The sequence below is a fragment of the Schistocerca nitens genome, chromosome 4 (genome assembly GCF_023898315.1).
Source record: "Schistocerca nitens isolate TAMUIC-IGC-003100 chromosome 4, iqSchNite1.1, whole genome shotgun sequence".
Classification (NCBI taxonomy): domain Eukaryota; kingdom Metazoa; phylum Arthropoda; class Insecta; order Orthoptera; family Acrididae; genus Schistocerca; species Schistocerca nitens.
The window spans coordinates 107,935,920-107,960,853 of record NC_064617.1 but is presented as its reverse complement, the minus strand read 5'-3'; the positions used below and the strand labels follow the sequence as shown (position 1 = coordinate 107,960,853).

The window sequence follows — 24,934 nt, the reverse complement described above, 5'->3', positions numbered from 1 at the left end:
AACAGTAGCATCAACAAAAAAGGGTCCTACTAACCCCTAAATGACAGTCCACATCACACTTGAACCCCTGGTAGATAGACCGCTTTATACACATAAACATGTGGATTTTCCGGTGCCCAGTACACACTGTTATGCCGGTTCACGGTTCCATTAAGTTTAAATTGTGCCTCATCACTCCACACTACCTTCGTCACAAATTGTACGTGATCAGATACCATTTGCAAAATTGCATTCGGCGATCAGAATTGTCACCATTAATCACGTGCAGTAATCGTTGAGCCATGTGCGGCTCACATTCATGACGTTTGTTCTTCGGCATTTTGTCACATAGAGTGGTGTCTCATTTCTTCCTTACTTACTGGCGTAACGAAGTTGCTGGCTTGCCTCCATGAGTGGCAGCAGCAGCGCTTATTGATACTAGTACAGTCGTACTATCTTTGGTGTGACTGCTAGTATTTCCGGGTGGTGGTGGTGGTGGTGGTGGTGGTGGTGGTGGTGTGTGTGGTGATCAGTTGGTTGGGATGGAGCAGCGAGGATCTCTCACGGCGCTAGGCCAGGCCGGGACTGCTGGCAGTATGCACGCACTGTCGGATCGTGAGGCGCTAGCTGCAAGAGTGACAAAGTTTGTTGTCCACCGAACCTGGATGCTAAAGTTGAGTGATCAGTTAACCTGTTATGAAGCCTCAACTATTGTGACGTCTCTTCATTCATTTGCAGGTTGTTGCTCCCTAGGCCTTTCGGGCTAGCAGCAACATATGATATGTTGGGGTCGGAGAAATCTTGCAGCCGTCTCCCAATATTTTGATTAATTATTAAATTGACTGTTACTTACCAGTGAAGTGCACCAGCGGTATTTTCTGCCCTGTAGACGTTAATGCTACCTACCCTGGTCATTAGCGTACTTTTCCGGCAGTGTGCCTTTAATCGTCATGTTGATGCTGTCCAGCACGGCGTGTAGTTCGACAGCCTTTAAGTTGTTTGGTTCATACTTGCTTAGAGTGGTTATTGTTCCCTTGGCTGTTTTAAATGCCAATTTCTGAAGGCGTAGTCCTGTTCGTACCCTCATCCTCGGCCGATATTTTCCATCGTTGTGCGATTGGTCAGACGGAAGGGAATTGGTTAAATTGTTGGTTGGTCCTTGGGCCCTCCCTAGTTTGGGTTGCCATCCGATTATTTAACTTCAACTCTTGGCTGCCTGTCTCACCTTACCTTACGTTTGAGCTACCTTCTCAGGCCGACCATTGGAACACTTCTGAGCACCACTTGTTCTATTTGTCTTAGATTGTGATTTTCATTTCAGTTTGAAGTATTGTGTGAGGCCTTTGGCCATGTATGAATTCAGTTCTTTTAAATTTTATATAAATGCTTTCAGCCGTGTTAAATTAAAATTTTGCAGATTGATTTTATTTTAAAAAAGAAAATAAAAATTTCCCTTAAAATTTGTTCTATCTGAAATTGTTTGTAATCCATGCCCTAAGCAGTTAGTTGTTTGATGTGTTATGTGTGGCCTTCAGCCAAGAATTTACATGAACCCCTTTTAATGAGGCCTTCAGCCTTGTGTATTCTTCAAAGTAAAATATTTTATAAGAAGGAAGGGGTTTATTTTAAATTGTTTGTCTGACTTGTTGTTCAGGCCTTCAGTCGTTGTTTCAAATTTGTTTGTGGCCTTCTGTTGTGCAATAAGTTAATTTTTCTTTAATTAGACTTTCGGCCGTTCTGTCGGAAGTTTAATGTTTATTAATGTTTTTTAATTATAGTTGTCCTTCAGAAGTGTAGTGTAGGCCTTCAGCTGCTAATTGTTTTCAATTACATGTTTTTTTAAAAAAAAAAGAAAAAAAAATTTACCTTCTATTTTTAATTGCTTTTGATTTCTAAGCCAGGCCTTCAGTCGTTCTTGTTTTTTGTGTGGTTTTGGGCCTTCAGCCCAGAAGGCATCTCAAGTTCTTTAACTAGGCCTTCAGCCATATTGTTTGATTGTGATCTTTTAAAGCAACGTGTAAATGAGTGGTTCTTAGAAAAATTGTGCAACTCACAGTAACTGTTTACGGCCCCATCCACAATCATAATCTTATCCTGTGCGTTTTGTGAGCACCTACCAACCAGGTATCAAATGGTAGCACAACGTGGTTACAATTGTGATATTGCCATTACAGTTACTGGTGGTTTGAATTGTATTTCTGTTAGTGTTGCACCATATTGTCTTGGTTGTTGATCGTTTCAGGTGACCTATTTTAATGACGGTCAGGCAGTGCCCAGGGATCAGCCTGTTGAGGAAGGACCACCTTGTTTATGAGTTCGTGATAAGGCGCCAGTCTATTGAGGGCAGTGTTCCGGACTTAGTGACCTGTTTTTTGTGCTACCGTTCTTCACCCAGTTGACGTCACGCTGGATGTGGTGGGTGAGACAGAAGCAGCCACTGAATTTTGTTTAAGGCTATTAGGGGCCTTGAGGACACCATTTGTGTTTTGGAAGGCACTCAACTTAGTGGCAGTCAGTTAGACAGGGTGCAGGCTCAGTTAGTGCATCTAACCAATCAGATAGTGGATTTAGGTATGTTAGGCTTGGAGGATCATCATAAAAAATTAACCACTGAATTGGGATCTTTGGTTAATGCATTGTAGTTTAAGCTTACATGTTTAGAACTGGATGGGAAGAGGATTGAAGAGCGTGACTCGCTATATCAATGGGGAACCGGGAGCCAGCCCGGGAGTGGTGATGTTATATCCTCTGAGAAGTTAGATGCAACGTTTGCCAAATTGCCTAATCCTCTAGCGTATTTCTTTCGAGATATTAATGAATTAGTTGTAGATCGACTTGAGCAGGTTGAAAACTTATTATGGTTGTTGATTCGTCTTGAACAACATGCTGCTGCCTTTCGCATTCCACACCAAGTAATTTTGTAATTATTGTACCTGTTAGCTAGAGGTGAGTTGAGGAACCTTGTATCCCGAGCCACGACAGAAGGGTTTTCCTTGCAGCAATTGAGGAAGCTTGTCATTGACCAGAGATTAACCACCGGATTTCGGAAACAGCTTGAGTTTCATTACATTTGGGAGATGCAGCAGGATAAAGAGGAGTTACATCAGTATGTGGATAGAGTTCAGATGGCCAGCTTGGCCTTGTTGATCGATTTACCAGAACGGGAGTTGGTGGCTATTGTTCTCAGGGAGATGCAACGGCGGATAAGTCACACTTAGTTTTTCGTGATGCTTCAAATTGAGAAGAGCTTCGTGCTGCTGTTGTAGCGATATCTGCGTTGCTGCTTGTGAACAATGTATGTCGTGAAGTTAAGGGTCAGCCCACGGGCGTTGTCAAGGGAGATTTTGAATTGTCTACATCGGCTGAGGCTGTTAAAAGGGAACCATGGCGTTGCTTCTGATGCGGTGGCATGGCTCATTTGGTACGTTCTTGCATTCAACCTTGCGCGCCCAGAGCCAATAAATGATGCCGGGCTGGGCAGCGACCTCGGGATCGAGCCTTTAAACCTTGGGGTACCCGTTTTGTTACTCCCTCATAACCGCCCTTGCCTTTTATTTGTTCTCGAGTAGGTGGCGAACCTATTTGTGCTTTTCTGGATTCTGGTAGCTCCTTTTCACTATTGAGTTTGGAATGGTTTTTTGAATTTGGTCATCTCACGAAACTTTGGTCGGTCCCTTCTCCGGTGCAGATATGTCAGGTGGCCAATGGCCAGGTGCTGCCTCTGGCCCAAGGGAGTATATCAGTTGGGGATTTCTCCTGGCCTTTGTCATTAGCCTTGGTCAAGGAGCTGCCAGTCAATTTAATTTTGGGGTGTGATTTCATCAATAAAACTGGCTTAGTCTTGAATTATTCTGGGCACACCTTCTTTTTTAACTTCGCTTCTGCGGAGAAGTTTGGTTTCTGCGAATGTGCTAAACATACTGTGCATCAAAATGTCAGCAAACTGGCTGTTGAGGCTGTGCCTAATGAGTTCGATCTTACCCATCTCTCGCCACATCAGGCTTCTCAATTACAGGATTTGTTACAGAGGTTCCCTGAGCTTCTTTGTGATAAGTTGGGTGTTAATAATGTTCTTAACTACCATATCTGTCTATCTGATGACATTCCTGTTACCCAGTCCCCATATTGTCTCTCACCCCCTAAGATGAAGATACTAAGAGCTAAAATATCCAAAATGCTTGAGCAAGGGGTTATTAGGCCTTCTACATCTGCCTATGCTTCCCCCATATTCCTTGTCCCTAAGGATCAGGGGCAGGACTTTAGGCCTGTTGTTGACTACCGGTGCCTCAACACCAAGGTTGTCTTTTAATCTGTTCCTCTACCTGATCTTCATAACTCCTTTACTTGATTTGCCAGTGCTAATTGGTTTACTGTACTTAATTTGAATCAAGCCTTTTATCAGATTCCCTTAGCTGAAAAATGTAAACATATTACAGCATTTTGTACTGATTGGAATCTGTTTGAGTTTCACAGGGTTCCCTTTGATTTGGCAACTGGTGCAGCTGTTCTTACTCGTTTGCTGGATAATATCCTCAGCAACTTGAAATTAGTCTGTGTTTATAATTATTTAGATGACTTGGTGATTTATAGCCTTTCATTTCAGGAGCATTTGGATCATATCCAGCAAGTTTTTGCGAGATTGCAGGGGGACGGGTTAACTGTTAAACCCAATAAATGGACGTTTGCCAGGCAGCAGGGTTCCTTTTTAGGTCACCTAGTTCAGGTCAGGGTATTCGCATCGAGCAGGAACAAACTAAGGCATTGAGAGCTCTGCCACCGCCTACTGATAAGCGTGGAATTGCCAGGTTCATAGGCATGGCAAATTATTTTAGGCGTTTTGTCCCTAATTTTGCTCAGTTGGTGGCTCTCTTAAATGAATTGCACCAGAAAGGAGTGCGTTTTGAATTGGGACCTGCCAAAGAGGCCGCGTTTGAGCACATTAAGGCAGCTATAGCCAACCCTCTCATTCTCGGAGTGCCAGATTTTAATAAAAAGTTCATTGTCCAAACTGACGCTTCTAATGCGGGTATTTCGGCTGTTCTCCTCCAGTAGTTCAAAGGTCAGAGGCAGCCATTAGCGTATGTGTCTCGTCGGCTAATCAGTGCCGAACTTAAATATTCTGTCTACGGGGTGAGGCATTCGCCGTTTTGTTCACGCTGGAGAAGTACCACTTTTACCTTGAGCATCGGGTATTTCAGCTAGAAACTGACAGTCAAACATTAAGCTGGGTGTTAGCCAGGCCACGAAAACAGGCCGTATCGCCAGGTGGGCAGTACGCATTTCTGCATTTAAATTTGAGGTCAAACACATAAAAGGGACTGAAAATGTCCTTACGGAGACGTCCTGAGTCGTATGTTCACTGAACATACATCTAGTGAGGGTACCCGGGAAACAGAGGGAGGCAGTCTTTAGTTGTATCGTGTTAGGCGAGATTACTCATTTATTTGACGATGTTGCTCAGCATCAGGATCAGGACCCTACTTGGGCACCCGTTAAGCAACACCTGTTGGCTGGGAAACTGTTGGATGAGTACATTATCAAGAAACGCATTTTGTGTAAAAGAGTAGGACGTGCTAAGCAATTCAAGATCTGTTTACCAGTAGCTCTAGTGTGCCCAGTTTTTCATTACTTTCATGATTCGTTGGTTGGTGGGCACTTAGGAACTTATAAGACCTTGCAAAGAATTAAGGAGCATTTGACTTGGCCTTTCATGGACTGTATCGACAGAGAGGTGGTTTCTCGTTGTCAATTGTGTAATGTGGCCAAACCTAAGAATGCTCTTCAACAGGGTCTGTTGAGTTCTTAGCATGAATCCTGTCCTATGCACAAACTCTATATTGATTATGTGGGGCCCTTACCTCATACTAAGAGAGGTCATCAATACGTTTCGGTTATTATTGATAGGTTTTCAAGATTTACCTGGCTCCTTCCGATTCATAATGTAACTGCTACCATCACTATTTCGCATTCAACTAATGTTTTCAGAGTTTTTGGACCCCCCCCCCCCCCCAAACAAAATTGTTAGTGATAACGTGTCGGCTTTACTTTCAGCTCCCTTCAAGGCATTCTGTTTTCAAAAGGGTGTCAAGCATGTAACTACTAGACCATATTATCCGCAGGGCTCTTTCGCGGAGAAGGTCAATCGAAATCTTAAATCCACATTGATTATTTTCCATCAGAGGATGCCTAGTAAGTGGGATTCTAGTCTTCCTTGGCTTAGCTTTGATTTCAATACCGCCAATCATGAGACACTGAAAGCTACTCCGGCCTCCTTGATCCTTGCCTATCCTGTTAATTCCCCCCTTTCGAACTTATGGGGAATTCAAGATCTAATTCCGGCAGATATTACCCCTCAGGTCATCAAGGAGAACTGGAACCGTGCCAGACATAATATTCTCAGGGCCCATAACAAGCAAGCTGAGCGTTACAATCGTAATTGACGAACCTTTAGGGAAGGCCAGGAGATCAGGTCTATGTCCAAAATTTTCCCGGGAGACAGGTTTGTATTGGAAATTTTAGTAAATTCACTCCCTGGTTTTTGGGCCCTTGTACCATTCTGCGTATTTTAGGCCCGGTTAACATTCTGGTTAAGGATAACCACACTGGTAAGAAGTACTGGGTCCACCTTAGCCAAGTTACATATGGTTAACCCAATTGTTGAGTTACCCCTGGGATGGTGTTTGGGTTGGAAGGGGGGGGTTGAGCCATGTGCAGCTCGTGTTCATGCTGTTTGTTCATTGGCATTTCGTCACATCAAGTGGGGTCTTGTTTCTTCCTTACTTACTGGCGTAACGAAGTTGCTGGCTTGTCTCTGTGAGTAGCAGCAGCAGCACTTATCGATGCTAGTACAGTCGTACTATCTTTGGTGTGACCACTAGTATTTCCGGGTGGTGGAATGGAGCAGTGAGGATCTCTCCATGGCACAAGGCCAGGCCAGGACCACTGGCAGCGTGCATGCACTGTCGGATCGTGAGGCACTAGCTGCAAGAGCGACAAAGTTCGTTGTCCACCAAACCTGGATGCTGAAGTTGAGTGCTCAGTTAACCTGTTATGAAGCCTCAACTATTGTGACGTCTCTTCATTCATTTGCAGGTCGTTGCTCACTGGACCGTTTGGCCTAGCAGCAACACATAATATGTTGGGGTTGGCAAAATCTTGCAGCCGTCTTCCTATATTGTGATGAATTTTTAAATTGACTGTTACTTAGCAGTGAAGGGCACCAGCGATATTTTCTGCCTTGTGGACGTTAACGCCTCAGCTACCTACCCCGGTCATTAGCGTACTTCTCCGGCAGTGTGCCTTTAATCGTTGTGTTGATGCTGTCCGGCACAGCATGTAGTTCGACAGCCTTTAAGTTGTTTGGTTCATACTTGCTTAGAGAGGTTATTGTTCCCTTGGCTATTTTTAAACGCCAATTTCTGAAGATGTAGTGCTGTTCGTATCCTCGTCCTCGGCCGATATTTTCCATCGTTGTGTCATTGGTCAGACGGAAGGGAATTGGTTAAATTGTTGGTCGGTCCTTGGGCTGCCCCTAGTTTGGGTTGCCATCTGATTATTTAACTTCAACTCTTGGCTGCCTGTCTCACCTTACCTTACGTTTGAGCTACCTTCTCAGGCTGACCCTGGGAACACTTTTGAGCAGCACTTGTACTGTTTGTCTTAGATTGTGTTTTTCATTTTAGTTTGAAGTACTGTGTGAGGCCTTCGGCTGTGTATGAATTCAGTTCTTTTAAATTTTACAAAAAGGTCTTCCGCTGTGTTAAATTAAAATTTTGTAGATTGATTTTATTTTAAAAAAGAAAAAAAAAATTCCCTTAAAATTTGTTCTATCTGAAATTGTTTGTAATCCAGGCCCTAAGCCATTAGTTGTTCCATGTGTTATGTGTGGCCCTCAGCCGAGAATTTGAACCCCTTTTAATAAGGCCTTCAGCCGTGTGTATTCTTTAAAGGAAAATTTGTTATAAGAAGGAAGGGGTTTATTTTAAATTGTTTGTCTGACTTGTTGTTCAGGCCTTCAGCTGTTGTTTCACATTTGTCCGTGGCCTTCTGTTGTGCAATAAGTTAATATTTTTTTAATTAGACTTTCGGCCATTCTGTTGTAGGTTTAACCAATTAAGTCCCAAATTATTTTGTTTTTAAATTGAATTTTTTATTCCTTAATTATAATGTACATAGTGTATGAACCACAATAAGTACAAAGATAGCCAAAGAATATTTATACATGCTGATATAATGACCGTCCTCAAAATAGGATGCTGGGATCTAACAGTATCGTATAGCATACTAAACTGTATTCAAGTCTTAACTATTTCTTTCTTGTGAATTAATAATTTATTGTATATTTATAAATAAATATGTGCTCCCAATAGTAGGTCATCCCTTGCAGTACCTTCTGGATCCTTTCCACAGCATAAATCAAATTTGAAACACTTGCTCCACAAAGAGACCACAACTTATAGCCAAATCTAATAGGCTTGCCTCGGATAAACTGTTTCAGCCCACTTCGTCTATAGTATTTGACTATCATTTCGTCAATTGACAAATTTTCCTCAAATATTCCAAATTTTTGAAAAGATTCATTTATTATTTTCAGGAGACGTCTAGTTTCGAATCCGCGATCGTGTTTGTTTTAATTAGTTAAGTCATTATCTTGAAAATGAAGCAATGTTTTCAACTTCTGATATTTATTCCTTGATGTAGCTGTCTTTATAATTGGTGTGCCAACATCTTCATCCTCAGACCAGTATAGCTTCTCAGCAGGGAGCTTATGGTAGCCAGCAAAAAGAAGAAATCTGACAAAGACCCTCACTTCTGCAACTGTGAGGATAAAATCCTGCATATTCTTCATATATACTGCATATCTTACAGTTTCTTTCACTATGAACTCGTATATGTTTTCGTTCATCAGTTCTTCAAACATCTCCTTCGGAGTCAAGGAAGAAAGTTGTTCCTTCAATTCTTCTCTCTTTGCAGTGATGTCATGCCCACTAGTTTGAGACAGCTTTGTATAAACTGGAGGTGTCTTTTTCCAATTCCTTTTCTCATCAGTAGGATGTCAAGATGATGTGACTTACCAAACAAAAGTGCTGGCACATCGATAGACACACAAACATACACACAAAATTCAAGCTTTCACAACAAACTGTTGCCTCATCAAGAAAGAGGGAAGGAGAGGGAAAGATGAAAGGATGTGGGTTTTAAGGGAGAGGGTAAGGAGTCATTCCAATCCCGGGAGCAGAAAGACTTACCTTAGGGGGAAAAAAGGACGGGTATGCACTCGCACACACACACATATCCATCCACACATATACAGACACAAGCAGACATATTTAAAGACCAACAAGACTCAGCAACAAAATCTGGTAAAATTACCACATTCTAAAAAGAAAATAAATCAGCAGTAGCAGAGTTTCATATTCGAACATGCAGCAATACAAATAACTGAAATGATAACATCAAGTCCCAGTGTCCTATTTCGAGTACACCAAATTTTATAACAATGAAAAACAATGAATATAACTCCAATTGAGCTAACAATGCAAGTAGTTTAAAAGACACATGGCTGACTATAAATAATCGCAAAAAGATCTTTGCCACATATTTCAGACATTACTAAATTGTCGATAAAGTAAATACCTGTAATAACGAAAAGTGTGCCTTAGTATTCAATAATCAATTAATGGTAGGATTTATTGCTTTTAATTTCCTGTACTTCCCCCATGAACCATGGACCTTGCCGTTGGTGGGGAGGCTTGCGTGCCTCAGCGATACAGATGGCCGTACCGTAGGTGCAACCACAACGGAGGGGTATCTGTTGAGAGGCCAGACAAACATGTGGTTCCTGAAGAGGGGCAGCAGCCTTTTCAGTAGTTGCAGGGGCAACAGTCTGGATGATTGACTGATCTGGCCTTGTAACATTAACCAAAACAGCCTTGCTGTGCTGGTACTGCGAACGGCTGAAAGCAAGGGGAAACTACAGCCGTAATTTTTCCCGAGGACATGCAGCTTTACTGTATGATTAAATGATGATGGCGTCCTCTTGGGTAAAATATTCCGGAGGTAAAATAGTCCCCCATTCGGATCTCTGAGCGGGGACTACTCAAGAGGACGTCGTTATCAGGAGAAAGAAAACTGGCATTCTACGGATCGGAGCGTGGAATGTCAGATCCCTTAATCGGGCAGGTAGGTTAGAAAATTTAAAAAGGGAAATGGATAGGTTAAAGTTAGATATAGTGGGAATTAGTGAAGTTCGGTGGCAGGAGGACAAGACTTTTGGTCAGGTGATTACAGGGTTATAAATACAAAATCAAATAGGGGTAATGCAGCTGTAGGTTTAATAATGAATAAAAAAACAGGAGTGCGGGTTAGCTACTACAAACAGTATAGTGAACGCATTATTGTGGCCAAGATAGACACAAAGCCCATGCCTACTACAGTAGTACAAGTTTATATGCCAACTAGCTCTGCAGATGATGAAGAAATTGATGAAATGTATGACGAGATAAAAGAAACCAGGTAGTGAAGGGAGACGAAAATTTAATAGTCATGGGTGACTGGAATTCGTCAGTAGGAAAAGGGAGAGAAGGAAACATAGTAGGTGAATATGGATTGGGGGGAAGAAATGAAAGAGGAAGCCGCCTTGTAGAATTTTGCACAGAGCATAACTTAATCATAGCTAACACTTGGTTCAAGAATCATAAAAGAAGGTTGTATACCTGGAAGAATCCTGGAGATACTAATAGGTATCAGATAGATTATATAATGGTAAGACAGAGATTTAGGAACCAGGTTTTAAATTGTAAGACATTTCCAGGGGCAGATGTGGATTCTGACGACAATCTATTGGTTATGAACTGCAGATTGAAACTGAAGAAACTGCAAAAAGGTGGGAATTTAAGGAGATGGGACCTGGATAAACTGAAAGAACCAGAGGTTGTAGAGAGTTTCAGGGAGAGCATAAGGGAACAATTGACAGGAATGGGGGAAAGAAATACAGTAGAAGAAGAATGGGTAGCTCTGAGGGATGAAGTAGTGAAGGCAGCAGAGGATCAAGTAGGTAAAAAGACGAGGGCTAATAGAAGTCCTTGGGTAACAGAAGAAATATTTAATTTAATTGATGAAAGGAGAAAATATAAAAATGCAGTAAATGAAGCAGGCAAAAGGGAATACAAACGTCTCAAAAATGAGATCAACAGAAAGTGCAAAATGGCTAAGCAGGGATGGCTAGAGGACAAATGTAAGGATGTAGAGGCTTGTCTCACTAGGGGTAAGATAGATACTGCCTACAGGAAGATTGGAGAGACCTTTGGAGAGAAGAGAACCACTTGTATGAATATCAAGAGCTCAGATGGCAACCCAGTTCTAAGCAAAGAAGGGAAGGCAGAAAGCTGGAAGGAGTATATAGAGGGTTTATACAAGGGCGATGTACTTGAGGACAGTATTATGGAAATGGAAGAGGATGTAGATGAAGATGAAAGGGGAGATAAGATACTGCATGAAGAGTTTGACAGAGCACTGAAAGACCTGAGTCGAAACAAGGCCCCGGGAGTAGACAACATTCCATTAGAACTACTGATGGCCTTGGGAGAGCCAGTCATGACAAAACTCTACCATCTGGTGAGCAAGATGTATGAGACAGGCGAAATACCCACAGACTTCAAGAAGAATATAATAATTCCAATACCAAAGAAAGCAGGTGTTGACAGATGTGAAAATTACCGAACTATCAGTTTAATAAGTCACAGCTGCAAAATACTAACACGAATTCTTTACAGACGAATGGAAAAACTGGTAGAAGCGGACCTCGGGGAAGATCAGTTTGGATTCCGTAGAAATGTTGGAACACGTGAGGCAATACTAACCTTACGACTTATCTTAGAAGAAAGATTAAGAAAAGGCAAACCTACGTTTCTAGCATTTGTAGACTTAGAGAAAGCTTTTGACAACATTAACTGGAATACTCTCTCTCAAATTCTGAAGGTGGCAGGGGTAAAATACAGAGAGCGAAAGGCTATTTACAATTTGTACAGAAACCAGATGGCAGTTATAAGAGTCGAGGGGCATGAAAGGGAAGCAGTGGTTGGGAAAGGAGTGAGACAGGGTTGTAGCCTCTCCCCGATGTTATTCAATCTGTATATTGAGCAAGCAGTAAAGGAAACAAAAGGAAAATTCGGAGTAGGTATTAAAATTCATGGAGAAGAAGTAAAAACTTTGAGGTTCGCCGATGACATTGTAATTCTGTCAGAGACAGCAAAGGACTTGGAAGAGCAGTTGAACGGAATGGACAGTGTCTTGAAAGGAGGATATAAGATGAACATCAACAAAAGCAAAACGAGGATAATGGAATGTAGTCAAATTAAATCGGGTGATGCTGAGGGGATTAGATTAGGAAATGAGACACTTAAAGTAGTAAAGGACTTTTGCTATTTAGGGAGTAAAATAACTGATGATGGTCGAAGTAGAGAGGATATAAAATGTAGACTGGCAATGGCAAGGAAATTGTTTCTGAAGAAGAGAAATTTGTTAACATCGAGTATAGATTTAAGTGTCAGGAAGTCGTTTCTGAAAGTATTTGTATGGAGTGTAGCCATGTATGGAAGTGAAACATGGACGATAACCAGTTTAGACAAGAAGAGAATAGAAGCTTTCGAAATGTGGTGCTACAGAAGAATGCTGAAGATAAGGTGGGTAGATCACGTAACTAATGAGGAGGTATTGAATAGGATTGGGGAGAAGAGAAGTTTGTGGCACAACTTGACTAGAAGAAGGGATCAGTTGGTAGGACATGTTTTGAGGCATCAAGGGATCACAAATTTAGCATTGGAGGGCAGTGTGGAGGGTAAAAATCGTAGAGGGAGACCAAGAGATCAATACACTAAGCAGATTCAGAAGGATGTAGGTTGCAGTATGTACTGGGAGATGAAGAAGCTTGCACAGGATAGAGTAGCATGGAGAGCTGCATCAAACCAGTCTCAGGACTGAAGACCACAACAACAACAACAACAATTTCCTGTAAGCATACATTTGTTATAAAAAGCATCAACAAATGACGTAGAACAGTAATAGTTGCAAATTAATATATTATTGTGTATTTATAAATAAATATGTGCTCTGTCCTCAAAATAGGACACTGGTACTTAATGGGTTAAAAAAAAATTTCTTGGATGGAAAAATTGTTTATTAATTTGTTTTAATTACAGTTGTTCTTCAGATGGGTAGTGTAGGCCTTCAGCCATTCTTGTTTTTGGTGTGGTTTTGGGCCTTCAGCCCAGAAAGCATCTCAGGTTCTTTAATGAGGCCTTCAGCCATATTGTTTAATTGTGATCTTTTAAAGCAATGTGTAAATGAGTGGTTCTTAGACAAATAAAGTTGTGTCTTTGATTGTGAAAACTCACAGAACTGTTTACGGCCCCATCCACAATCATAACCTTGTCCTGTCGCTCTCTGAGTACCTACCAACCGGGTAAACATTCCACTTTGCAGCTTTCAGAATTCTTCGTACACTTGTACTGCTAACTCCCACTTCATGTGCACATTGCATAGCAGACTTCTGTAGAGAATTAACAAACATTTCCAACATGAGATCCAATGAAGCAGGACTTGTAGCTGTACACTGTCTTCCTGATCTTCCTTTGTGAATATCACAAATCGTTCACCACAATTCAAACTTGTCAATGATGCATTTAATTGTTAGGTGGGTTGGCAGTTCTGTTTCAAACTCCCACCTCCACTGATGTTGCACTTCAATGGCATTATCAAACTTGAAAAACCACTTCATAATACATTTTCATTGCTCGAATGTCAAGCACGCTACAGCCATCTTTTTTTCTCAGTACCGAGATGAAAGTAAGTACTAACATCTGCTGAGCCAAAGACAATACTACAATACACTCATAACTCAAATCGAATGACAATATCAGTATCTCGATAGAGCCTGATAAAGTGTGTATACATATTTCTGGCGGACTCTGTAATATGGGATCTAAACATAGTAATGGAAAGTGCTTGGTGGAATAAAAATAACAAGAATACAGGTAACAACTCAACTCATAGTTGAAGTGTATTGTTGACGGGTGCATACACAAGACTGGGAAAACTTTCGGATTCTCTCTCTCTCTCTCTCTCTCTCTCTCTCTCTCTCACACACACACACACACACACACACACCATGCCTGCACAGCTAAATCACCCTGGCCGACTACATTGTGCTGGCACTTCTGTTTGACTGCAGAGCCATTTTTAATTACATACTTGAAAAGCCACATAGAATATGGAGAATATCACAAATGACTTCTAGTGTCAAAAGAAACAGTATTGAAAATATCTGTAAGACAACACTTTGATGTGTGAATGATACACTGACTTTTTACACTTGTGTGTAATTTGATAAGAGACACCAGCATAGTAATGCTTAGCACCTAGTTTCACACTGAAGACAATGGCAACACATCATGGAATGGTTCCATGAAACATCACACACATTTGGGAATCATCTTGGTCCATGACTCTCAACCAGCATATTAAACTCAGGGACATTGATCATGGGTGGGTCCTAGATCCACACAATTTGCTTTGTGGCATCCATGATGATTTCAATGAAATTGAGGTCTGGTATCCAATGGAGTTACACAAGTGCCTTTATGTTCTTGGAAGTCAAGCACACTCTCAACCTTTCCATCACACACACACACACACACACACACACACACACACACAAATTAGATATGGGCACTTGGAATCAAAAACAGGACCTCCTCATCGGCAGCCACCAGTGCTCTCACCAGACCATGAAGGTATTTGTGCTGGTGAATGAGTTCTTGATTTCTCACATGTGTAGATCTTCTTTCATTCTCCTTCCACCTTATGAAAGCCCTATAACAGTATTATGAGCTTTTTTCCCTTCCATTTCACTTTAAACTTGTTTCTTAACTTTTTTTTCATTCTTCTGTCTTACCCTTTGCTCCTTTTGGAGAAACTTCCAGATATAAAACTGAAAATTTTCTATTCCTTGCCAGTATCTAACAGTTCAACTACATTTGTTCCATATTCATGGAAATTGTTAATACCCTCTCTTATTATGGCATGTACAACTTTTCTTCATTTTACAGTAAGGGTAAGGACATACCAAAAATCTGGAACTGCTATCAGAGATGCTGTTTTAGTAATTCACATACTGTCTTATTTTGAGAAGACCCACAGTCACTGATTGTACAACAAATTTTGTTGTCATTCAAAACTGCACATATTTCTAATGTTATGACTGGTTTCAGCTCAACTGAACTACCTTAAGAACTGAATATGATAGCTACAAGAGTCACCTGTCAATTTCTATAAGCAATATGCGTGTGTATCGCACTATGACACAGAATTCATATTGCTTACAAAAACTGATCAATTATTTGACATGAATAACATCATACTACAACTGCATTAGGATGGCAGCCTGTGTGTTTCATAGTCTTTGAAAAGCTCTTTGGTAGGTGTAAAACTTATCATCTCTGCATATTATTTACATGTTCATTTTTGCAGAATTGGGAGTTTATTCACTTTAAATGACTATCTTACATGATTATTCCATAAGACAAAAACAGATAAGTAAGTACGCCAGCTACCTCTGTTACTCAGGAGCCAAGCTAATAAGAAAAACTTTGTGTGTGAGGCAGGTACGAGTACCTTACATTATTGCCAGTTGCTATGATTACAATTCAAAATAATCCTACTGTACCTGGTGAAACTTCTCAGAGTCTGCCTCTGGAGAACCACTGTCTGGATGATACCGTTTGACGAGTTCAAGGAAAGACGTACGAACTTTTTCTTGATCACAGCCATTCTCCAGCCCAAGTACATGGTAATACGCCTACAGAATAAAATATTTTATGAAATGTGTGTCCTGATTCTCATCTAGGTAATGTATGTATTCACGATACTCTTTCAGGTGCACAAATTTCTGTGAGCCATGTATTATTGATAATTAAACATTTATGTAAGTAAAAGCACAATAATACTAGTTGAAAATATTTTATTACATTACTTTTGTACGTGGTAATGAAAAGTCCTCGGTATAATATAAGAAATGGAAGGGGTAAATGTAATAACTCGCCAAACACTTGAGGCAGTGGATTATCAACATAACCAAGATTGAAAATGTTGCTAAGATTTTGGACAAGTCATGCATCAGAGGGACAGGTTAGGTTTCAGCTGTTACACATTGTGAAGGGGCCACTGAAGTCGTGTATGTTATGCTCAGCAGCGAGTTTTGCTCACTCTGTTCTTGGCCTCAGTTTGACAGTTGTCACATTAATTCGTGTGGACAGCTGGATGGTGGTCATACCTGCATAAAAGGCAGTGCAGAAGTTACAGCAGCACTTGTATATGATATGGCTGCTTTTCCCTGACAGGATAGGATCTATCAGTGACATGACTGGAATAGATTGCACTGGGATGGTGCAGAGGCCAGGTCTTGCACTTGGGTCTTCCACAGGTGTACTGCTTAAGTGGCGAAGGGTTGTACCAGGAGAATAGACCAGGATATTTTGTAGACTGGGTGGGCAGTGTAATACCACCTACTGAGGGTTGGGAAGGATTGTGAGTGGGATGTTCCTTATTGAATTCTTGGCAACAGATATGGCAAGCTGATCCACTCTAGGTACTGAGAAGATGTTCTTTCACAGACAGTTTCTGGGGGCAAGAGGATTAGGGAAACATGTAGGAAAATGGCTTAGTATGACCTTCATCATCCCAAGTAAGGGACTGCTTGTTGCTGCAGATGTAGTGTCCGTGAGTGGCCATACTAAATGGGAGAAATATTTTAGTGTGACAGATACAGTAGCTATGAAAATGGATGATTTTTGGGTTTAATAAGGACAGAGGTTTATATAGAACAACTGCAGAGGTAAATGTCCACATTCAGTAAGGGGGCAGACTGTACTCAGGAGGACAAGGTGCAGGGGATGGGAGAGAAGGTATTGAGGCAGTCATGGGAGGAGGACAGGAGGTTTTGACATAGGGTCCAAATCATGTAGATGACATCAGTGACCATGAACCAGGGTCTGAACTAAGATGATTTCCTCTAGATAGCCCACGAACAAGAAAAGAATGGAAGGAAGGAAGATTAGGGTTTAATGTCACATCAACATTGAGATCATTAGAGACAGAACACAAGCTTGGATTGTTTCAAGCACAGGGAAGGATATCAATGTGTCCTTTCGAAGCAATCATCCTGGAATTTGCCTGTAACAATTTATGAATATCACAGAAAACCTAAATGAGGATGGTCAGACACAGATTTGAACCACTGTACTATCAAGTGCGCATCCAGTGTGCTAACCACTGCTGCACCTTGCTCAATGGCCCATGAACAGATTAGAATAAGAGGGTGAGAAGCAAGTTCCCATTCCTAGTCTGCAGATTTGTCGTATACTTTTCCTCTGAAGGAGAAGTAGTTATGGTAAGGACGTAGTCTGTCAGACGTATAAGGAATAAGGTGGCGAGTTTAGTCTCAGTAGGATGTTGAGAGACTTACTGATCAACAGTGACAGGGTACAGGCACGGGGGATGATGGTGTATATCAACACAGCACCAACAGTGCTGAATAAATACACAGGTGCTAATAGGGTGGGGTGGTTGAGAGGTGGCGAAAGAAATGGTTTGTGTCACTGATACAGGGACCAAAGCTGTGGGAATGGTTGGAGGTCCTGGTCAATAAGAGCCGATAACTAGGTAACCAGGGAATGGATGAATGGGAGTGAGGGATGGTCGCTGAATAAAGACACAAAATTGGAGAGGCAAAGATTCTACATAGGCTTCTGGTCAAAGGGGTTGGAGGTGAAAAAGTGTTTCCACTGCAGGGACTGGAAGAAAGAGAATTGGTCTTTGACAAGTCCATCATCACTGAATTTGAATGTGGGATGAAGCTGAAGCCTTTGGATAGGACTGAAATTTCTATGGTATTGACATTTTTGGTGGACAGGTTGACAACAGTGTTTTGAGTTTGATTGTGTTACATTCTGATATTTGATTCATACAGATAAAACAGTGGTCAAATAGACTGGAAGTAACAACACGTTTATTCAGGATACAGTTACAAGGCTGAAATAGCACTATCAAGCAACTCTAAGTCTGTGCAGATTACAGGAAGACATAGCAGTTAGCAAGAAACCACCGAGAGAGTTACTACAGGATATATAACCAGACTGGTAATTCCATTGAAGATGTTCGATGGAGTCCTAAGTGAGTGGCATAGTCCCATGCCTAGGTCTACCAGTCAGTGTATGCTGAGGATTTGTCAGATTGGCTGATGTCTGTGCCAAGAGTTGCTCTGAATGAGGAACCAAGGAGCAGTCGGTGCAACTGTCTGGCATAACTCTCAATCACGAGTCACTTCTCGGAGGCTGTATGCTCGCCTAAGTACCTCTGAGGCAGAGGTACACAGCACAGACTATTTTCAGGCATGTGACTTGTGGAGGGAAAGAGTCCAGCACTGGCTGTGTTCCCTGTCATAAACTGGAATGCCACGAGAAGGTGACAGTAGCGTCTAAAGTAGTGGTGACCTTAGTTCCCAGTGATAACAAGCATTGTTGTTTTTGTTATTGTTGTACTTGTATTTGTTGTTGTTGCTGTTGTCGTCGCAATGACTTGCTCCCCACAGCTGTTGTCATTGAGCTGACTTGCAGATGCCAATGCAGGAAGTGGAAGACACCTGAAGCTTAGACAGCTGTGGGACACGGGTGTGCATGTGGTTGCAATCTGGCTGGAGTGTACATGTGGGTACTGCATCCCTTCTTCCTTGGGGAGATGATGGTGGAGCCGTCTTGCTAGCAGCCAAAAATCCTGCATCCCCTTCCCCCTTGGTGACAAGACTGCAGAATGACTGATGGAGTAGAGCAGCCAGGAAGAAATGTGCAATGGAAAAGAGTGGGGCACTGGAGGAATCTGCTGAATGTGAAGCCACCAGAGAACCCCACATTGAGAAAGCATAGTAAGAAAAGGGTGTGAGCACAGAAGAATACCGAGCAAGGTGGCACAGTGGTTAGCACAGTGGACTCGCATTCGGGAGGACGACGGTTCAATCCCGCGTCCGGCCATCCTGATTTAGGTTTTCCGTGATTTCCCTAAATCGCTCTAGGCAAATGCCGGGATGATTCCTTTGAAAGGGCACGGCCAAATTCCTTCCCCATCCTTCCCTAATCTGATGAGACCGATGACCTCGTAGTTTGGTTTCTTCCCCCAAAACAACCAACCAACCACAGAAGAATGTTCCACTGCAAGCTTGCCACTGTAATATGCGTGAGAGCCCAGAAAGGAAGAGAGTGGACTGCCTGAGAAAGCACTCCATCAAGCAATCCCTGTGGAGGGTATGTAGGAACAGAAAGGAAAAGGCAGGTCTGGGGTATGGAATGAGGAACAGAGGGTCTGATTAACCTAGGAGGTTGGCAGAATAAGGGTAGTGCACCTGACGAGTCCATTGCATGCAAAGCCACTGAAGGCCGGTGGTATCCTGGAAGCAGGTTGAGCCTGGAAGCCAGTTGAGGCTGGAAGCCAGTTGAGGCTGGAGGCCAGTTGAGGCTAGAGGCCAGTTGAGTCTGGAGGCAAGCTACCCTCACAGGTTGATCCTCAGAGGCCTCAAGGAGGATGATCCTCAAAGCTCCAGAGGTGGCTGATCCTCAGAGCCCTGGAGGTCAGCAAAAGGAAACCCTGCACAGCTAAACCTAGCTGGAGCCCTGTAGCCAGCTGATATCTGTAGCAGTGCCACCCTAGAGAAGAGTGTATGCCACTACTGCAAAATGCAGATGCAACAGGAAGCAGCATCGAGTGGCAGCAGGTGGACAGGACTCAATGCTTCTGAGACACTCTGCTACCAAGTCTCCCAGACGCTGGAAAATTTTAAGAGTATTGGCCACAATGATCGGGCAGAAAAGTCACATAACAATAGAGGGCATCCAGAATGAGATTTTCACTCTGCAGCGGAGTGTGCGCTGATATGAAACTTCCTGGCAGATTAAAACTGTGTGCCCAACCTAGACTCGAACTCGGGACCTTTGCCTTTCGCGGGCAAGTGCTCAACCAACTGAGCTACCAAAGCATGACTCACGCCCGGTACTCACAGCTTTACTTCTGCCAGTACCTCGTCTCCTACCTTCCAAACTTTACAGAAGCTCTCCTGCGAACCTTGCAGAACTAGCACTCCTGAAAGAAAGGATATTGTGGAGACATGGCTTAGCCATGAATCTTTGTCTTCTTCGTCAATTTCCCAAATAATGCTTCCCTCAAGGAAAGGGCTGCAATGTACAGGACAACAGGAAGCAGCATTGGACAGAGCTACAATGCAAGGGGCATTGGGGACAGGAGGGAGGGGGGGGGGGGGGGGGGACGACACCCAGAATGAGTGGCAAGAGGAGAATGCTGTGGGATTGTAACTATCACTAACTCGTACTGTACCTGATATGGTACATACGGATGAAAGAGCAGCCACACAGACCAGAAGTAATAAAATGTTTATTCAGAATACAGTTACAGGAATAAATAACATGGTTTAGCACTGTACAGTCTATGTGGGTTAGCAAGTAACCCACTAGGGAATTACTACAGGAGATGTCACCAAACTGGTAACTCAGGTGAAGGTGCATAATGAAGCCCTAAGAGTCCTTGGCCTAGGTATGCAATTCGGTGTCCACCAAGAGAAGGATTTGTCAGATTGCCGAGGTTGGTGCTGATTGACAGATACTTTGAATGATGACCTGTGTAGCAGTCGGCACAACTGTTTGGTGTAACTCTTGAAGCTGACTATTTTCAGTCACATGACTCATGAAGGGAAGTGGTCCCATGCTGGCTGTGTCGCCTCCAATCATCAACTGGCTCTCCACCAGACACCGAGGGTAGCACCTGTAGGTGTGAAATACTGAGTTCCCAGCTATGTTGTATTTGTTGCTGTTGTGCTGGTTTTCAAACACCTGTGCAGGAAGTGGATGACACCTGTAGCTTAGGGTAACCATGACACATGGGTGTGCACACAGTTGCAGTCTGGTCGGAGTGTACATGCAGATAATGCATACCTTCTTCCTACAGGAGAAAAATCCTGCAGATTGCATTCTGGCTTTTTGGAAAGTCAGAGGGAGCATCGAGGGATGTAGGTAAGAAAGGTCAACAATGCAGAGTCCACTTGCTACAAGAGGTTAATTTGAGGGAAGGGAAGTTAACTGGGCTACAATAGGTATTACTGGGTAGTGGTACTATGAGGTGGTAGGAGAATACCAGTAAATTTGAAAACTTTTGGAGGTGATCTCTAGCACTCTTACATTTGCTGAATGACAAGTGTTTCAATTTGGGTGATACAAGTGATAGACTTACTGAAAAAAATATTACAGTTACATTACCAACAAGGATTGGCAATCTCAAATGGCTCTGAGCACTATGCGACTTAACTTCTGAGGTCATCAGTCACCTAGAACTTAGAACTAATTAAACCTAACTAACCTAAGGACATCACACACATCCATGCCCGAGGCAAAATTCGAAACTGCGACCGTAGCGGTCGCCCAGTTCCAGACTGCAGCGCCTAGAACCGCACGGCCACTCTGGCCGGCGGCAATCTCAGAATGTAGACAATTAATGAGAGTGATAAATGGTGAGTTATTCTAACTTATTAGAGAATATCTATATACTCCTCATTATCTTTCTGAAATGTATGCACAGGATAGGCCATGAAGAGCAACAAAATGTGGTGTAGAATATCATTGACATACCGCTGCAGAGTAAAGGTGCCACGAATGACAACCAATGCCATCCTGCTTTGAAAAGAAATGGCAACCCAGACCATCCCTCCTGGCTGCTGAGCCAATGGTGAGGGACAATCAAGTTGGTATCCTATTTCTGTCCGAGGCATCTCCACATGTCTCTGCTGGTCATCAAATCATCAAAGCAGGACTCATCAATGAAGACAATTTTACTCCAGTCAATGACATTCCAGGCAGAAGACATGCCTGGAGACTCCCCACACAGTGGTGGGATAACAACTTGATTGTCACCTGCCATACGGTCTGACAACCAGGAGTGATTGTCTAGGGTGCTATTTCTTTTCATAGCAGGATACATTCGCTTGTCGTCTGTGGAACCCTTACAGCACAGCAGGTACATCGACAATATTCTACGCTGCATTTTGTTGTCCTTCATGGCAAGCTGTCTGGGGCTTACATTTCAGCAAGGTAATGCCCACCTGCACACAGCAAGAGTTTCTGCTGCTCGTCTTCATTCTTTCCAAACCCTACCTTGGCCAGAAAGGTCACCGGATCTCTCCATTACTGAGAATAGATGGGGTCCTCCATCCATCTTGGAATTTTGCTGATCTAAATGCCAACTATATAGAATTTGGCACAGTATCCCTCAGGAGGACATCCAACAACTCTATCAATCAGTGCCAAGCCGAAAAACTGCTTACATAGGGGCCAGAGGTGGACCAACGTGTTAACTGACTTTCTCAATTTGTCAAGTTCTTTCTCTTGAATAAAGATTCCAATTTTTGTAAAATTGTAATCATTTGTTTGCCTGTACATGTACATCACTTCCACTGATTTCTCTCCCATTTGGATAATTCCTTTGTGGTGTGTCCTTTTTTTGTCTAAGAGTGTATTATACGAGGGCGGTTCAGAAAGTAACCTCCGATTGGTCACAGTGCGGGTTGTGGGGGGAGTAGCGACGCCATCTGTGCGTTCACGCACTCAACAGGTCAGTCGGTATCAAGCCGTGGTCGAGTGAACGTCGTACCTGCGCTAGTTTAGTTTTTGTGGCAGTTTGAAATGTGTGCTGCAATAGAAAACCCCGCCAAATGTGAAGTGCGTGCTGTCATAAGGTTTTTTACAGCCAAAGGATATTCTGCAGCAGCTATTCATCGTGAGCTTTGTGCCGTGTACGGACCAAGAGTTATGAGTGAAGGAGTTGTCCGTGAATGGGTACGTTTATTTAAAAGTGGACGAGAAAACGTTCATGATGAAGAGAGGAGTGGTAGACCATCATTGGTGACTGACGAACTCGTTCAGACAGTTGATGCAAAAGTTCGTGAAAATCGACGTTTCTCAATGTCGGAGTTGTCTACTGGTTTTCCACAGATTTCTAAGACTCTCTTGTATGGTTTGATGACGACGAAGAGCTCAAAGATGCGGTCACAGGCTGGCTCCAGGCACAAGCGGGTGATTTTTATGCAGAAGGAATTTCAAAGCTTGTGAAGAGATACGATAAGTGCCTCAATCGCTATGGAGACTATGTAGAAAAATAGTGCAAAGATGTAGTTGTAAGATGTATATATTAAAATATTTTTATTCAACTTGGTGTATTTTTTTAAATCAACCGGAGGTTACTTTCTGAACGGCCCTCGTAGTAGCTCCGGCTCCTTAGCTGTAGAGTAGAAAATATTGGAAAACATTATGGACACAGCTTATCTCTGTCAGAAACCATCAAACTGTGCAGTCAAGTAACATTTCAGAACTTGAGCAGACATAGGTGTCTTGTTCAACCTTGTTTTTTCTTTTTTAACTCAGTTCCAACAACAAAAGGATATATGTCACCATCATCATCACAATCAACACCATCATTTCCCAGCTCCAGTTTCACATGTGTGGTCCACAAGCACTAGCCATCTGCTCTGTCTTCACAGATCTTCTACTTCTGGACATCTTCCCACTAGAATACTCTTGTTTTCATGTCATATTTCACTGTATCCATCCAGCATTTTCTGAGCCTCATCTTTCGCCTTGAACATAAGAGGGAGGTTAGATACGTCTGGTAAATTTCCATGGAAGAATGGAGCATTTCTGTTGCACCTTCATATTTGGTAAACTTGATTATTCCAAGGATTTTATACAGAATTTTAACACTGTACAGCACACAGTTCATTGTTGACAACTGTGTTTTGTGCTGTTATTTAACATCTACATTTGAAGGATTGGACTGCTGAAGAAATGAAAACAGAAATGGATGAATTGCACAAGGGCCCTGCACCATCATTGAAGACCATTTGCTTTTGGATTAATGAAACTGAATGAGGATGGACTGGTGCCGAAGATGAAGCACACTCTGGCCATTCAACTGAAGTCACCACACAGGAAACTACTGACAAAATCAATAATACATTATTGCAAGACTGCTGAATAAAAATTCATGAGATTGTTGAGACTGTAGGCACCTCAATGGAGCAAGTGGATTATATCTTGCAAGGAGAATTGACTATGAAGAAACTGTGTGCAAAGTGGGTGCTGCACTTTGTTTTATCTCAACCAAAAGTGCATCTGGCACAATATTTTGCCACAATGTCTGGCAATGCTTATTCAAATCTGCAAGACTTTTTGCACCAATTTGTGACTGTTGCTGAAACCTGGATCCCTCATTACACACTAAGACTCAAAACAGCAGTCAAAACAATGGAAAAAGGCTGGTAAAAGCACGCCAAAGAAGATAAAGACTGGCCACTGTTTCTTGTGATTCCCACGGAATAATCTTAATATAGTACTCGGAATAAGGCAAAAGCATAACTGGACCCTATTATGCTTCACTGCTGGATCATTTGAAAGTTGCGCTGGCTGGAAAAAAGACCAAGGTGGGCAGGCAAAAAGGCACTCTTTCACCATGATAATACGCTATCCCATACATCAATGATAACAAGGGCAAAAACGCATCAATTGGGCTTTGAACTGGTTCCTCAGCTACCCTATTCACCTCAAGTGACTTCTTCCTGACATTTTCTAACTTGAAACTCTAGCTTGGTGGGAAGAAATTTGATCACACGAGGAAGCGATAGTTGCAGTCAACAAGTATTTTGCACAATTTGACAGAACCTATTTTTTAAAGTGGGATGCAAATGCAGGAGGATCCCCGGGCCTAGTGTATGTCCCTCAAAGGAGACTATGACAAGAAGTAACGTAAGTTGTTTATGAAGCAAATATTTTTTCTTGCTTCTTTAGCAGACTTC

General features: G+C 42.4%; 1 protein-coding gene across 1 annotated transcript in view; it reads right to left on the bottom strand.

The window, feature by feature from the left end:
- Nucleotides 1-24,934, bottom strand: part of LOC126251473 (dnaJ homolog subfamily C member 28) — a 73,981-nt gene that overhangs the window by 46,750 nt on the left and 2,297 nt on the right. The window contains exon 2 of the mRNA XM_049951913.1: nt 15,704-15,835. Within this exon, the coding sequence (XP_049807870.1) occupies nt 15,704-15,835 (132 nt within the window). The remainder of the gene's footprint in view (nt 1-15,703; nt 15,836-24,934) is intronic.